Source organism: Hyaena hyaena, unplaced genomic scaffold, assembly GCF_003009895.1.
Source record: "Hyaena hyaena isolate Hyena2069 unplaced genomic scaffold, ASM300989v1 scaffold_786, whole genome shotgun sequence".
NCBI classification, from domain to species: Eukaryota; Metazoa; Chordata; class Mammalia; order Carnivora; family Hyaenidae; genus Hyaena; species Hyaena hyaena.
The window spans coordinates 307,676-321,311 of record NW_024081421.1 but is presented as its reverse complement, the minus strand read 5'-3'; the positions used below and the strand labels follow the sequence as shown (position 1 = coordinate 321,311).

Sequence of the window (13,636 nt, the reverse complement as noted above, 5' to 3'; positions counted from 1 at the left end):
TAAATATATCAGAAAAATCATGAGTTTACAATGATACTTAAAACACCCCCACCCTACAAAACCTAATAAAAAGCAAAGCCAAAATGTATTAAACACTATTGGAATTTGCTAGGGCATAAAGTCAATACTGTGAAGATGAACAAAAATGGAGAATTATGTATTTATCTTACATTTTGTTTATATATCCTTTATCTCAGGGTAACAAAAGGACTCTAGTAGATTTAAGAAAGTTCTGTACAGAATAATTTCAGCTAATAAATGCAGAAGGAAAGATAATAATAGATGGTCATTATTTAATGAAACTGATAATTATCAATTTGAAGAGTGAAACTACCAAGTGAAAGACTGATGAAAAACTTACCACAAAAGGATCAGATTTTCATCATCTGAACCCACCAATCGTTTTGAACATCACTTAAGAACAACAAGATATGATGGCATATACTTCACCACTATATTCCTCCCCAAAACTGAATCTGAATCTAATCAGTCTTTAGATCTAATCTCCAATCTATAGGAAATAGGACAAAATAAGAAGTTAAATAAATATGAGAAGCCATCAATCAAATCCAAACTGTGATATATTCTCCTTCAAAATTCACGAGTTTCTTCAACAAGTCAATGGAATTTAAAAAATTCTTTTTTGTTTTAGTCTATTTTTTTGAGAGAAAGAACACAAGTGAGCAGGTAAAGAGCAGAGAGAGAGGGAGAGAGAGAATCCCAAGCAGCCTCCACACAATCAGTGCAGAGCCCAGTGTGGGGTCCAAACTCATGAGCCTGAGCTGAAATCAAGAGTTGGACACTTCACTGATTGAGACACCCAAGCACCCCAGTCAATGGAATTTTAAAAGGTGATGAGGGAAGGAAGAATTATTTTAGAATACATAAGAAACCTGCTTAGAAACATAAGAAACTTAACAGCTTAATACAGTAATAGGATTATAGGACCTTGCCTCCACTAAAACCACTATAAACAACATTTAGTCAATTAGCGTAATCTGAATAGGGACTGGTATTAGGTGTTAAGGAAGTATTGCTGGTTATTGTAGATGTGGTAACGACATTGTATTGCATAAGAAAATTTACTCTTTGTTTTTTTTTTTTTTTGAGATGTATAACTAAGGCACTTTGGAGATGTCGTGAAATCATTTCATAATAGTCCAACAACAAAAGGCAAGGGAGGAGGGGAGGCGGCGAGAGATACAGACAGATGAATGAAAGGATGAAACCAATATGGCTGCTGAAGCTGGGGAGCAGGTACCCAGCAGTTCATTGCACTCTCCAGTTTTGTGTGTATTTGGAAAAGTAAAAACAAAACAAACATGAAAACAAGACAACACAAAAGCTGTAGGTAGGCGATCTATGATCCCCAAACCACAGGATTTGAGGAATATGTTGAAGAGCAAGGATGAAAATGAGATGTGGTGGTTACTCTTAAGGAAACTTAAGGGGAAATTGGAAAAGAGAAACGAATTCTCTTATACAAGGTTGCTGGAGGAGAGAGCCTGCTAGACAAAGTATGTGCTGAAGTCCACAGAACAAGAGTGTAAGAGAAGGCTGCACTCTAATTTGGGTCCTCTCAGAGGCCTGTGCCCCACCCATGTAAAGTATGGAGAGTGTTTCAACTTAGAAGGGAGAAGCGGTCACAGGTTTATTGAGGACGTCACAAGAGCCTAGTATGGAAGAGAACTGCCTATAAGGAAGAGATGCTGCTGTACAAAAAGAACTAGAATATAGAAATTTTCTCCTAGAGAGCAGAAAGATTAACTGAAGTTTATTTTAATTTTTTTAAGTTTACTTATTTATTTGGGAGAGAGGGGCAGAGAGAGAGGGAGAAAGAATCTCAAGCAGGCTCTGCACCATCCTAATGTGGGGCTTAAACCCACATGAGAACATGACCTGAGCTGAAATCAAGAGTCAGACACCCAACTGACTGAGCCACCCAGGCACCCCAAGATTAACTGAATTTTAAATGAAGTGTAGGGGCACCTGTGTGGCTCAGTCAGTTTAAGCGTCTGACTTCAGCTCAGGTCATGATCTTATGGTTTGTGGGTTCGAGCGTCGTGTCAGGCTCTGTGCTGACAGCTAGCTCAGAGCCTGGAGCCTGTCTTTGGATTCTGTATCTCCCTCTCTCTGACTCTCCCCTGCTCACGCTGTCCCTCTCTCTCTCAGAAATAAATAAAACATTTTTAAAAATTAAAAAAAAAAGAAAGGTAAAGTTACATTATGAATTCACTCAAAGTTTAACACTAGTTATTAAATCCTTACAGGTAAATAGTATATGTTTTTAAATGGGAACTAGCCCAGAAGCATACTAGTTGCTTCTAGAATTGTAGAGATATGAGCCATGTATAAGTAGTCTCTCTCAGTAGAAGAACTACAGAACTCTTTTTCTAGAGGAAGAGCCTAAATGAATGGAGGTGCCTCGCTGGGTCAGCTGGTGGAACATGAGACTTTTTTTTTTTTAAGTGTTTATTTATTTATTTTTGAGAAAGAAAGAGAGAACAAGCAGGGGGGTGCAAAGAGAGGGAGACACAGAATCTGAAGCTGGTTCCAGATCCTGAACTGTGAGATCATGATCTGAGCCAAAGTTGGACCCTTAACTAACGGAGGCACCCAGGTGCCCCAAGCATGACTCTTGATCTCCAGGCTGGGTGTGATCACTTAAAAAAAAAATCTTTAAAGAAAAAAAGAAAAAGATGAATGGCACTGTTACCATTGTGTGATATGTAAAACACACACAACACACATATACACATACACATTATTTTAGGCAATGCTAGAAGTGTACTTGTGTATTTAGTATCCATGTTAAATTAAATGCTTATATATGTATTTAGGGGTTAAAAGACTTGTGTTCTCTTTTTTACTTTTTATTGCACATTAAATAAACTTACATTTAATGTTCTAAAATAATTCAAAGCTTCTTTTCTCCCCTGACAAAATTTAAAAAATTATGACTATCAAGGGCATAAACTGTCCATCTTGGGAGAATAATGCAGTAAAATTCATTTATTCGACAGTCGTAAAACACTGGAGTTTCTTCTATGTGCCAAACACTACGCCAGTAACAACTCTCTAACAAGAGATCGCAAGATGAATCTAAGACACAGAGGAAAAGACACCTCTGACCCAGTTCTCTCAGAATTCACTACAAAATAATAAGGAAAAACAAGAAAGTGAAATGCTAACTCCACCTTGGACGGACCTCTGAGTTCAGTGTAGCGGAGTAAGCAGTCTCCCTCACAGGCAGATACGTGGACATCACAGAACTCCGGGAAGACTCAGGAGTTGCAGACATACAGGTAAGGCAGAAGCAAGCTTATTCTGAGGATAGTTATGCCTCCCAATTGGTCCCTGCCTCTCTTTTCCCACAGCTGGAGAAGATGAGACAGTTATTCCCTAGAGAAGTTAAAATAAAGAGGCCTTGGACCGGGAGTACCAAAAACTGTACAAGGTGGAGATGAGGGTGGAAAGGAATAAGGAAAGGGAATGCTAGCCTGCTTTCTGAATACTGACATCACCCCCTCAGGACCCCAGAACACCTGCAGCCAGCCATATCACTCACTCCTACCCCAGGCAAGACACTCAAAAATTCTTCCCCTGAAAACCTGCATAATGCCAAAGAGAAAACTATAGATCCTGAGGCAGAGGGTTCCTCAGTGAAAAAGCCTGTAACTATCTGAGGATGAGGCAAACTAGATTCAATGCCCTCTGAGCACAAGGTTCCCAGTTAGCACTAGAGTACCTAACTTATATGTATCAGTAGATGGCCAAGGATCAGCAGGCATTTGAGGAAATGGAAACCATGCAAAGAGCAGAAGGGAAAACTTCAGCAACAGCTGACCTCTATAATTAACAGTCCCAGGAAGATAAGAAAAATATCTTATCTATAAAACAAGAAAAATAGGGGCGCCTTGGTGGCTCAGTCGTCCAACTTCAGCTCAGGTCATGATCTCACGGTTTGTGGGCTCGAGCCCCGCATCAGGCTCTGTGCTGACAGCTAGCTCAGAGCCTGGAGCCTGTTTCTGATTCTATGTCTCCCTCTCTCTCTGACTCTCCCCTGCTCACTCTGTCTCTCTCTCTCAGAAATAAATTAAATATTAAATAAATAAAACAAGAAAAATGTGCTCCCAAAAAGGACAAGCAGAGAAGGGTTCTTGGAAATTAAAAATGATAGCCAAAATTTCAAACACTAATATGAAGTCTAGAAGATTAAGAAACCATTCAGGAAGTATACTTCAATACAAAAAGACAGATAATAGGATTATCCATTTGATAAATGAGTTTTCATACTATCATGCGTCAAACTAATATGTAGCACTAATTTATTCAATGGATTGCTAAAATAATCACTGGTTTAACTAGAAGTAGTGATAGAACTATACTGGGAAGAAAGAGATAAGAGAGCTAAACCATCATCTACCATAATGAGAAGTCAGCGAGTAGTTTCTAAAATTAAAGAATCAAGGGAACAGCATAAGGACTTTATTTTAAATTATGGAAATAAAACAATACCAAAGAGCCAGAAGCTATTTTCTCTGATGTGGGAGATCAAAGGATTGGGAAGAAGATGGCAGGGGGTTGTTTTAGTGCATGTACCTCAGGTTATGTGCATAGATCCCACTTTGATAAAAACAGAGGTTGGGGCGCCTGGGTGGCTCAGTTGGTTAAGCATCTGACTTTGGCTCGGGTCATAATCTCACGATTTGTGAGCTCAAGCCTCGCGTCAGGCTCTGTGCTGACAGCTGGCTCCGAGCCTGGAGCTTCTTTCAGATTCTGTGTCTCCCTCTCTCTCTGACCCTCTGCTGCTCATGCTATCTCCTCTCAGAAATAAATAAAACATTAAAAAAAAAAGAGGTTAATTTTAAAAGATCAATATGACACCATCCCTGAACTGAAGGAGTGTATACTGCTAGAAGAGACGTGCAAAACAACAATTATAGTAGCAAGCAATACACAACCCAACAGAAGCAGACAATCTGAATAACACAGTGGATCTTGTCTCAGCCAAAAAAAAAAAAGGGCATTTGTGAGGCAAGGGGACACCTGAACTGTGGTTTCAGAGGATGGAAAAGGGTTCACAGGTTGGAGGATGATGAATGCTTCTCCTATCAACAGTCTATACATGTAAGTTTTCTTTCTTTTTTTTTTTTTTTTAATGTTTTATTTATTTCTAGGAGAGAGAGAGACAGTGTGAACAGGGGAGGGTCAGAGAGAGAGGGAGTGACAGCCTCTGAAACAGGCTCCAGGCTCTGAGCTGGCAGTTAGCACAGAGCCCGACGCGGGGCTCGAACTCACGAACCGCGAGACCATGACCTAAGCGAAAGTTGGACGCTTAACCGACTAAGCCACCCAGGCGCCCCTGTAAGTTTTCTTTCTAAAACACAAGTGATATCATTTCATAAACACACTTTCACACATTTTGCTTTTTATTTTACTTAATACATCTTGGAAACTATTCCTCAGAAAGCCCTTAAAAATAGTTTATTTCTAAAAAAAAAAAAAGCTTTTAGTTTCTCAACAATCTTTTATTGAAGGCTTACATAAAAGGAAGATACCTATTTTTAATATACACTAAGTACTTATTTTTATTTGCAACTACAACACATACTTATCAAAAATTCAACACAGTGAAAATTTAAAAATAAAAAGTAAAAGAATTTCCATTGTTCCTCCACTCCTACCTCCCCAAAATAAAGTACTTTGGATTTCCTTCCAGACCTTTTTCTATAAAAATAAAAATGCACGTATTTGTAAATTCTATTCAACACAAGCAAGTACAGTAATGTTCCATACATCTACTACAACTTACACCCACACTAGTCTATACACATAAGATACATTTACGTTCTTTTTTTTTTAATAGTTTATTGTCAAGTTGGTTTCCATCTGACACCCAGTGCTCATCCTCACAAGTGCCCTCCTCCAGGCCCATCTCCCCCTTCCACTCCCCCCCCACCCCCAACACTTACGTTCTTTAAAGTCTCTTAAAGTCAAGGATTCTGTGATAAATTTTAAGCTTTAGTGCATGTCAACTTACCAACGCAATCACAACACTCATCCCAAAGGGTCCCAAGACATAACATACACTCCTTACAGCAGGAACAGTTCCCTTCTCCAGGTCGGCACTGGCAGAGCTCCTGGAAACAGACCGATGTGCAAACTTAAAATCTCAAACAACTATATTTTAAACTGTTAGTTTTTTTTGCAATGACCCCCTCCATTTGCGTTTACGGTCATTTACTTTTTACACAATTTTTATTCAAGATCATTAACTCCTTGTAAGAACATAAATATCTATAATGTCAAGTAGATTTATATTTTCTTTTGGATGCATTCAGTGATCTGTTTTGGATGCTTTTATTGTGAAACCCAAGGAAACTTCTTATGGCCCGTTACTTTACCCCCTATGTTACCTTGAAAAATAGTTCAGCACAAGCACAAAACCTGCTTTTCGGCTATCAGATTCATTGTCCAAGTTAAATGAATAGCCAGCTTGTAGCTGGAGCTGTGCTTTCTCAATATGTGGAGTATGAATAAAAGCATCTTTCAAAAACTGCTATTTTTATTGACCTACAGCATATTAAAAGAGTATGCTTGGTGTGGAAGACTATTTAAAAGAAGGCAGCAATTATTTCCTCCCTATGTCCACCCACCCTCTTTGCAGCCCTTCCAATCAAGGGACAGTGTCTATTTCCAGACTAGCTTTAATCAACAGAAGTTGGTGGAAATGACATCATGTCAGTTCTGAGTCTGGGTCTCCACAGCACTGAGTGCTTCTACTCTTCCTTTTAGAACTTTTCCCAGCTGCTATGTGTAGCCTGGAAGAAGGCCACATAGGCAAGCCGGTCCACTGGAAGCCTTCCTCTCTCATCTAGCCTCCAACCAACCAGCAGCTGACATAAGAAGGAGACCAGAAAAACCATACAGTTGATACAGGCCCAGATGGCCAACCCACAGGAATAAGAGCTAAACAAATGGTTATTGTTTTAAGACACGAAACTTTGGAGTCGTTTGTTACTCCACAAAAGCTAATTAATACAGCTTGCTTCCCAAATGAAGCTTCAAGGTAATTCCTCTAGCCCTTGCTACCAGACAACCACTCCTAAACAAACCCAACTTGAAGAGAATTCCTGTAGCCACCATTGCCTACTTAGTTTTCTCTGGATTATGAGATCTCATATATATTTTTATTTTTATTTATTCACTTATTTTGGAGAGAGAAAGACAGAGTGCGAGCAGGGGAGGGGCAGAGAGAGAGGGAGACACAGACTCCAAAGCAGGCTCGAACTCACAAACCATGAGATCATGACCTGAGCCAAAGTTGGACGCTTAACCAACCCACTGAGCCACCTAGGTGCCCCAAAGATACCACATACATTTTGAAAAAAATTAAACATAGCACTTAATATTTATTCCTATTAAATTTATCTTCTTATATTTCTAGACTACTGGAGTCACTCCATCATTCTAATATGATATGATGGTTTGCACCATTGATATTTAATTCCATTTTTCTTCTTCTCTAAAAGTCCCCTAGCAATTTCACAGTATTTTCAAGAATCAACACTTGTACTATTTTCTAATTAATTCATTAGTTTGATATCAATATATACCTATGACCTGATGATATATGCAGGTAGTAGTATTTTAGTTCTTCGGAACTCTGTACAATCAAATTGAATTCATTTACTACAGACCTTAGGTAACTTTGCTAGGCCTATTAGAAAGAGAAGGACTGAAAGGGAAGGGACTTCCTGAGAAGTACAGATGCTTCATTATAGAACTGGGGATGCTTGGTCCAGAAAAGCTCAAATATGCTTGGAAATCTAGAAAATCAGAGTTGCCAAAGATCTATTTTGTGACTGCTTTCTCCATAAAAACCTGTCTGTCCTGTCTTTGGAATGAGAGAACATTTTCGGAGTACACATGGTGTTTTTAGGATACTTTTTATTTTTTATTTTTAGAAAGGTTGCCACTTAGTCACAAGAAATAAAGCTTCTTTCAAATATTAATTTAATTATGCATAATGTCCTTTGTATCTACATCATTTAGTTCAGGAGAAGCAAACTAGAAAGTAACAAATGTATTCAAAGAATAAGTCTCTCCTTTTTCTACATATGGAAGCTTCCAAATAGTAGCTTATTAAATGAATTACTGTATATCATGCTAAATAATGTGAAAATGAATGTCAATGTAATGGCTTCCAGTCTGAGTCATTCAAGTATTCATTATGCTTTTTTACTGCCAGGTATCTGCAAGGTGTTTTAAACTGGAATGAAAGGGTGGTGATACCTTAAGATTACTGGGAACTAATGGAAGGCTAAAACTAAGTCATTTGAAAGCTGCCTTAACTTGCCTGGATTATGTAGCCCTCAAGATTAAATCTATTTCACACCCTCTTAATAGATAGATGCCTGTATACTTTTACATGTCAGTGTGATGGAATAAGGTACTCTAGCAATATGCTTACTGATTTATAATTTACTGATAGAATATAAAGGGAGAGGCTATAGGAAGCCAAAGCATGAGGGAAATAACTTGTAGATAAGCTTTATTTCTGCACTATTAAAATAACACAAATGCAGGCTAAGACTTTCCTGGTAAAAATTACTGCTAAAATTGGTTGAATGCCAAGTAACAATATGCCAGCTAACATTTTTCTTTCTTTCCATCTTTCTACATAAATGACTGAAAAGTCCTTGTCTTAATAAAACAAACTTAATTACATAAATTAAGAGATTTTACAGAGCAAATAGGCTCAAAATATATCAAAACATTTCTATTCTTCGTAGCTCATGTCAACATTCTTTTCAGGAGACTGAAAAATAAAGAAAATGAGATCAGATACTCAAACCAACCTTTTACTCAGCATTTATACCTTTTCAATTTTCAAACACAGACCTAAGTTCTCATTTTCCAGGAGAAAATTCCAGGCAAATTTAATATATGGCATTTAGGATTTCAAAAACCTCACTTCAGGTCAAGAGAGCAAACATATATGGAAACCATTTGCTTTATGACTATTGTTAAGTCAAGGAAAAACAGCAATGAATTTTCCATGTGTAAATAATGATGAATAACAACCATGTGTGGCTCACCAAGTAATTTATTCTTTCCTAGTCACTTTACATGTCTTCCAAAATCACATTATTGAATGTTTGGTCATAAACATCTTTGGAAATGTACACTATAATTTTCTTGACAGCACAAGAAAACTATGGTTAGGATGAATGTTTCTAAATATAAAAAGCACTTCTAAAGTGCTTTGAACCCAAGTATCAGAAATACAAAAGAAAAAAAAATCAACTCAGTATGTAATTCTGTGATGAATCAAGGATCACAGAAAACCATTAAAAATTCCATTTAAATTAAGCTGTCTTACTCACTTAAAAAGAAACATTTATCTTTAACAGTTTTAGTTATGAAGACATAAGTGAATCTTCAGTAACCAGAAAGGCTTTCCCAAAGAGGCTACAGTAAAGATAACAGAGATGCTTTAAGAAAATTTAAGTATTTTGGGGTCACCTGTGTGGCTCAGTTGGTTAAGTTTCTGACTTCAGGTCAGGTCATGATCTCACTGTTTGTGAGTTTAAGGCCCGTATTGGCACAGAGCCTTCTTGGGATTCTCTGTCTCCTTCTCTCTCTGCCCCCCACCCCCTCAAGACAAATAAGTAAAAATTTAAAAAGATTTTAATGTTTTAATGTTTATTTATTTTTTCAGAGACAGAGTGTGAGTGGGGGAGGCGCAGAGAGAGAGAAGGAGGGAATGCAAAGCAGGCTCTAGGCTCTGAGCTCTCAGCCCAGAGCTCCACACAGCTCCAACTCACTGACCCTGAGACCATGACCTGAGCCTGAGCCAAAGTCTGATGCTTAACTGACTGAGCCAGCCAGGTGCCCCAAAAACTTCTATTAAAAAATTTAATCATTTTTAAATTATAAAAGACTGAAAAATATATACCAGAGTAGAAGGAAAAACACCCAAATTCCACCCACTCTGGCAAATTCCTACACATTTCTAGCAAAATAATGATTGTATACTCTCCTGATGTAAAAAAAAAAAACAATAAGCATTTCCCTATTGTAAAAATCTGTCAATATAATTTAATAATTGCAGTATCCTCTGCAGCGTAATTTAATATAACACTATATTCTATGTACCCAAATTCAGAAATAGACCTTAAATCCCGATCCCTTCCACATCTTGTTCATTTTTTTTTAAATTTAAAGTGTTATTGTTTTTAAATACCTGCCACGAGGGTGCAGCACCTCCAGAACCACGTGGCAGCTCGGCCTGGGGCCCAGACACCTCGAATGACCCCACATGTAGGTCAAGGGGGTCGAGAAGGTCCAGGAGTCTCTGTAAACAATGCTCCCAGGAGTCAGTGCACAGGCAGATGCAGATGCAAATGCACGTGGGACCTCTTCAGGGGTCCCAATTTCGTATTCTTTATCAAAAACTTTATCACTATCTTTTATTTTCCTATTATTTTAAAGTCTCTGGTACTTAAGCAGAAAATACGGTTGACTTTTCAGATGTGGAAGTTTTCTGTTTGGACTGGCTATTTACATATTTTACTAACCTTACCTGGCCAAACTTGAGTACCACTCAATTGAATGGATTATATGATCACAGCCTAACACAAAGTTCACAGAAGTCCAAAATAAAGACTGATTCAGTTCTTCCACTTGCTTAGTAGTGGAAGTACTACCTCCCCTAAAGGTCCTAGGCAGGTTTTATGTGACAATAACAGGCACTGTGCTAATAAGCATTTTATATGCATTATCTCAACTCTCATAAAGCCCCTTTCAAGGCAGTTATTATAATCTTTAAAATAAGATCATAAAATTTGTATACTGTTCACATAGTAAGAAGCTGAGATTTGACCCCAGTTTTGGTTAGTCTTGCTTTTTAAACATTGCAATGAGAACTACAAAGCTTATTTCTTATTAATTTAGCATCTCAATAATTATAGTTATTACTTTCTTAGAGAGAATGAACCCATAATTAAACTTAGATAATCCTTTAGGATGTTCAATCAAAGGCATTATTATATCTTTCACTCTCTACCTGAATACAATTAGAAGTGCTATTGCCCAAGTTTAATCATTGTTTGTAAAGGTAAAGTAAGTATCACTGGCTAAGAGTTGCAAAACCAGTGAGTTGGAATTTAATACTTAATTCTTTTGTTGCTTCAGCTAGTTAATGACCACATCATCTGATTCCCTAGACTGCAAGTCTCAGAGAAAGTGTGGATGTTGCTCATGGTACAGATGAGAAGGCTGAGAAGGAATAGATTAGCGATTCGTCTGAGTTCCCACAACTGGGGCACTGACATCAGGTCTTCTGACTCCAGGCTGTTCTACCAGCACTGCTCACGCTAGAGTCAGAGTAACATAGGATAAGACATCTGTTCTCTGCGTCAAGTACTGTGCTAGATATTCATAAAGTAAAATAATCACACTGCCCAATAAATTTATGATAAAAAAAATCAAAACTTTATACTAATGAGGAAACAGAAATGTATATATTTAGGCTATTCTATATTGACCAGCATGAGTATTCAGCCAGAATTTGGTCAGCTGCTTAAAAAGTTTATATGAAATGGAAATCTGGCGGGATGAAAAGTTTCGGGAAAGAGTCTAATGGTTTCAAATGCATTTTATTACCTCTGTTTTAGAAACATCTTGAATATCTCAGAGAATTTCAAATCTTTGAGCACCGGAATTCAGAGGTTTTTACCTAATTATTCAATCAAGAGTCAATCAAGTCTATTGTCTACACAATAAAGGTTTTGGTGAGACCTTAATCCTCTATGCAAAATAAATGAGGAGACAGGGTAGTATTCATCTAAGACTAGACTTGAAGAGTTAAAATTTATTTAGAACTTCCAAATTTCCAGGCCAGCAGTGAAAGCTAATAACTTGAGGAAGAATCTTATTTATATCCTGCTGTTGATACTGATAAATATTTCCATTCTCTGTTGCCAAGATCTGGAATTCTATTAGCACTGGGAAACATCATCACCGAAGAGAACACGAAAGCCACAGACAGGAAATGACTTGGATTTACAGGATCTAGATTTAAGTCCTAACCCATAAACTGTCACGTGTAACAGCGAGTCTTAGTTTTTCAGTCATAAAAAGGGGATGGGACTGCTAGATTTTCCCTTATAGGCTTTGGCATCCAAGTGAGATCTATCAAAGGGCTTTGGTGACCCAGCAGTCCCGCTCCTTGGTATTTACTCAAGAAAAATTAAAACATATGACCACATAAAGGCCTATAAGTGAAAGTAAATATCAACTTATTCATAATCACCCCAAACTGGCAACAACTCAATGTGCATCCGTTAGTGAATGGTTAGTACATCCACATCCACATACTGAAATGTTACTCAGCAATAACCTGATACAGGTAAGAGAATATTTCATCTTTGAAAAACCAATGTGGTATAATGTGGCCAATAAGTTTCTTATTTTGATAAGCCTGATTTCAAAATATATGCAAGCTGGTATTTTAAAAAGCAGTGGAGAAGACAGTTCTTCTAACTCTGAAAACATATTTCTCTATTTTACGTTTAGGCTAAAACGAAACTGGTCTAAATTAACATACTTTTCTTTTTACAAGAAACCTAAAACAATGCTAGTGAAAGATGGAAAACACAAAATATATATATAATTGTTAAAAATCACCTAAACAGGTGCTCCTGTCTGGCTCAGGTGGTAGAACACACAACTCTTGATCTTGGGGTTGTGAGTTCAAACTTCTTGTTGGGTGTAGAAATTACTTAAAAATTTAAAAATCTTAAAAAAAGATCACCTAAACATACAATAAAAACCTAGAAGGGGCTATAACAAAGTATTAAAGATAGTCAATGTTTGGAAAATAGTACAATGAATGATTTACTTTCCTTTTTCTACTTCAATGTATTTTGTGAATTTCCTCACAAATAATTTCCCATTTTGTGAGTATAAAAATATTTTTATAATGGCAAATAAACATTTAATTTATTTGGGTACTATGACTTCTTAAGCCAGTGTAATGTTTGTACAATAAAAGAAAAAAGGGATTCTCAAGAACACAAGCCAAGATTCTTAAATATTAAATTAAGCCAACTCTAGGAATTTATAATATCTTGATCTGAACCCCCACCCCACCAGGACTTCCAGGGAAGATGGCAGAGTAGGAGAATCCTAAGTTAACTTCATCCTATGGATACAACTAGATAACATCCACTTCATTGTAATAACTCAGAAAATGACCTGAAGACTGGCGTAACAGACTCTCTACAGCTAAATATAGAGAAGAAGCTACATTGAAGAGAACAGGAAGGGTGGGAGACAGTGGGCAGCTAAATGGACCTTTGAAGACTGTCCACTAGAGGGAGCATTGCTGTGGGTGTGGAGAAGGGACAGAAACAGACCTTCAGGCCAATCACCCTAGGCACAGGGAACCCTCATAGGGAAGACAAATCCTTAAAACATTTGGATTTGAAAACCAGAGGGGCATAATTTTATGAGGTTTTTTTTTGAAGTTTATTTATTTTGAGAAAGAGCATCTATGGATGGTGTGAGGGGCAGAGAGAGAGAGAGGAGATAGAATATTCCAAGCAGGCTCAATGCTGTCAGCATA

At 37.5% G+C, this 13,636-nt stretch overlaps 1 protein-coding gene across 3 annotated transcripts in view; it reads right to left on the bottom strand.

Moving 5' to 3' along the window:
- Window positions 1–13,636, bottom strand: part of TWSG1 (twisted gastrulation BMP signaling modulator 1) — a 75,298-nt gene that overhangs the window by 26,459 nt on the left and 35,203 nt on the right. For all 3 annotated transcript variants that reach the window (XM_039219077.1, XM_039219075.1, XM_039219078.1), the window contains exon 3: window positions 6,044–6,143. In XM_039219077.1, coding sequence (XP_039075008.1) covers window positions 6,044–6,143 — 100 coding nt within the window. The remainder of the gene's footprint in view (window positions 1–6,043; window positions 6,144–13,636) is intronic.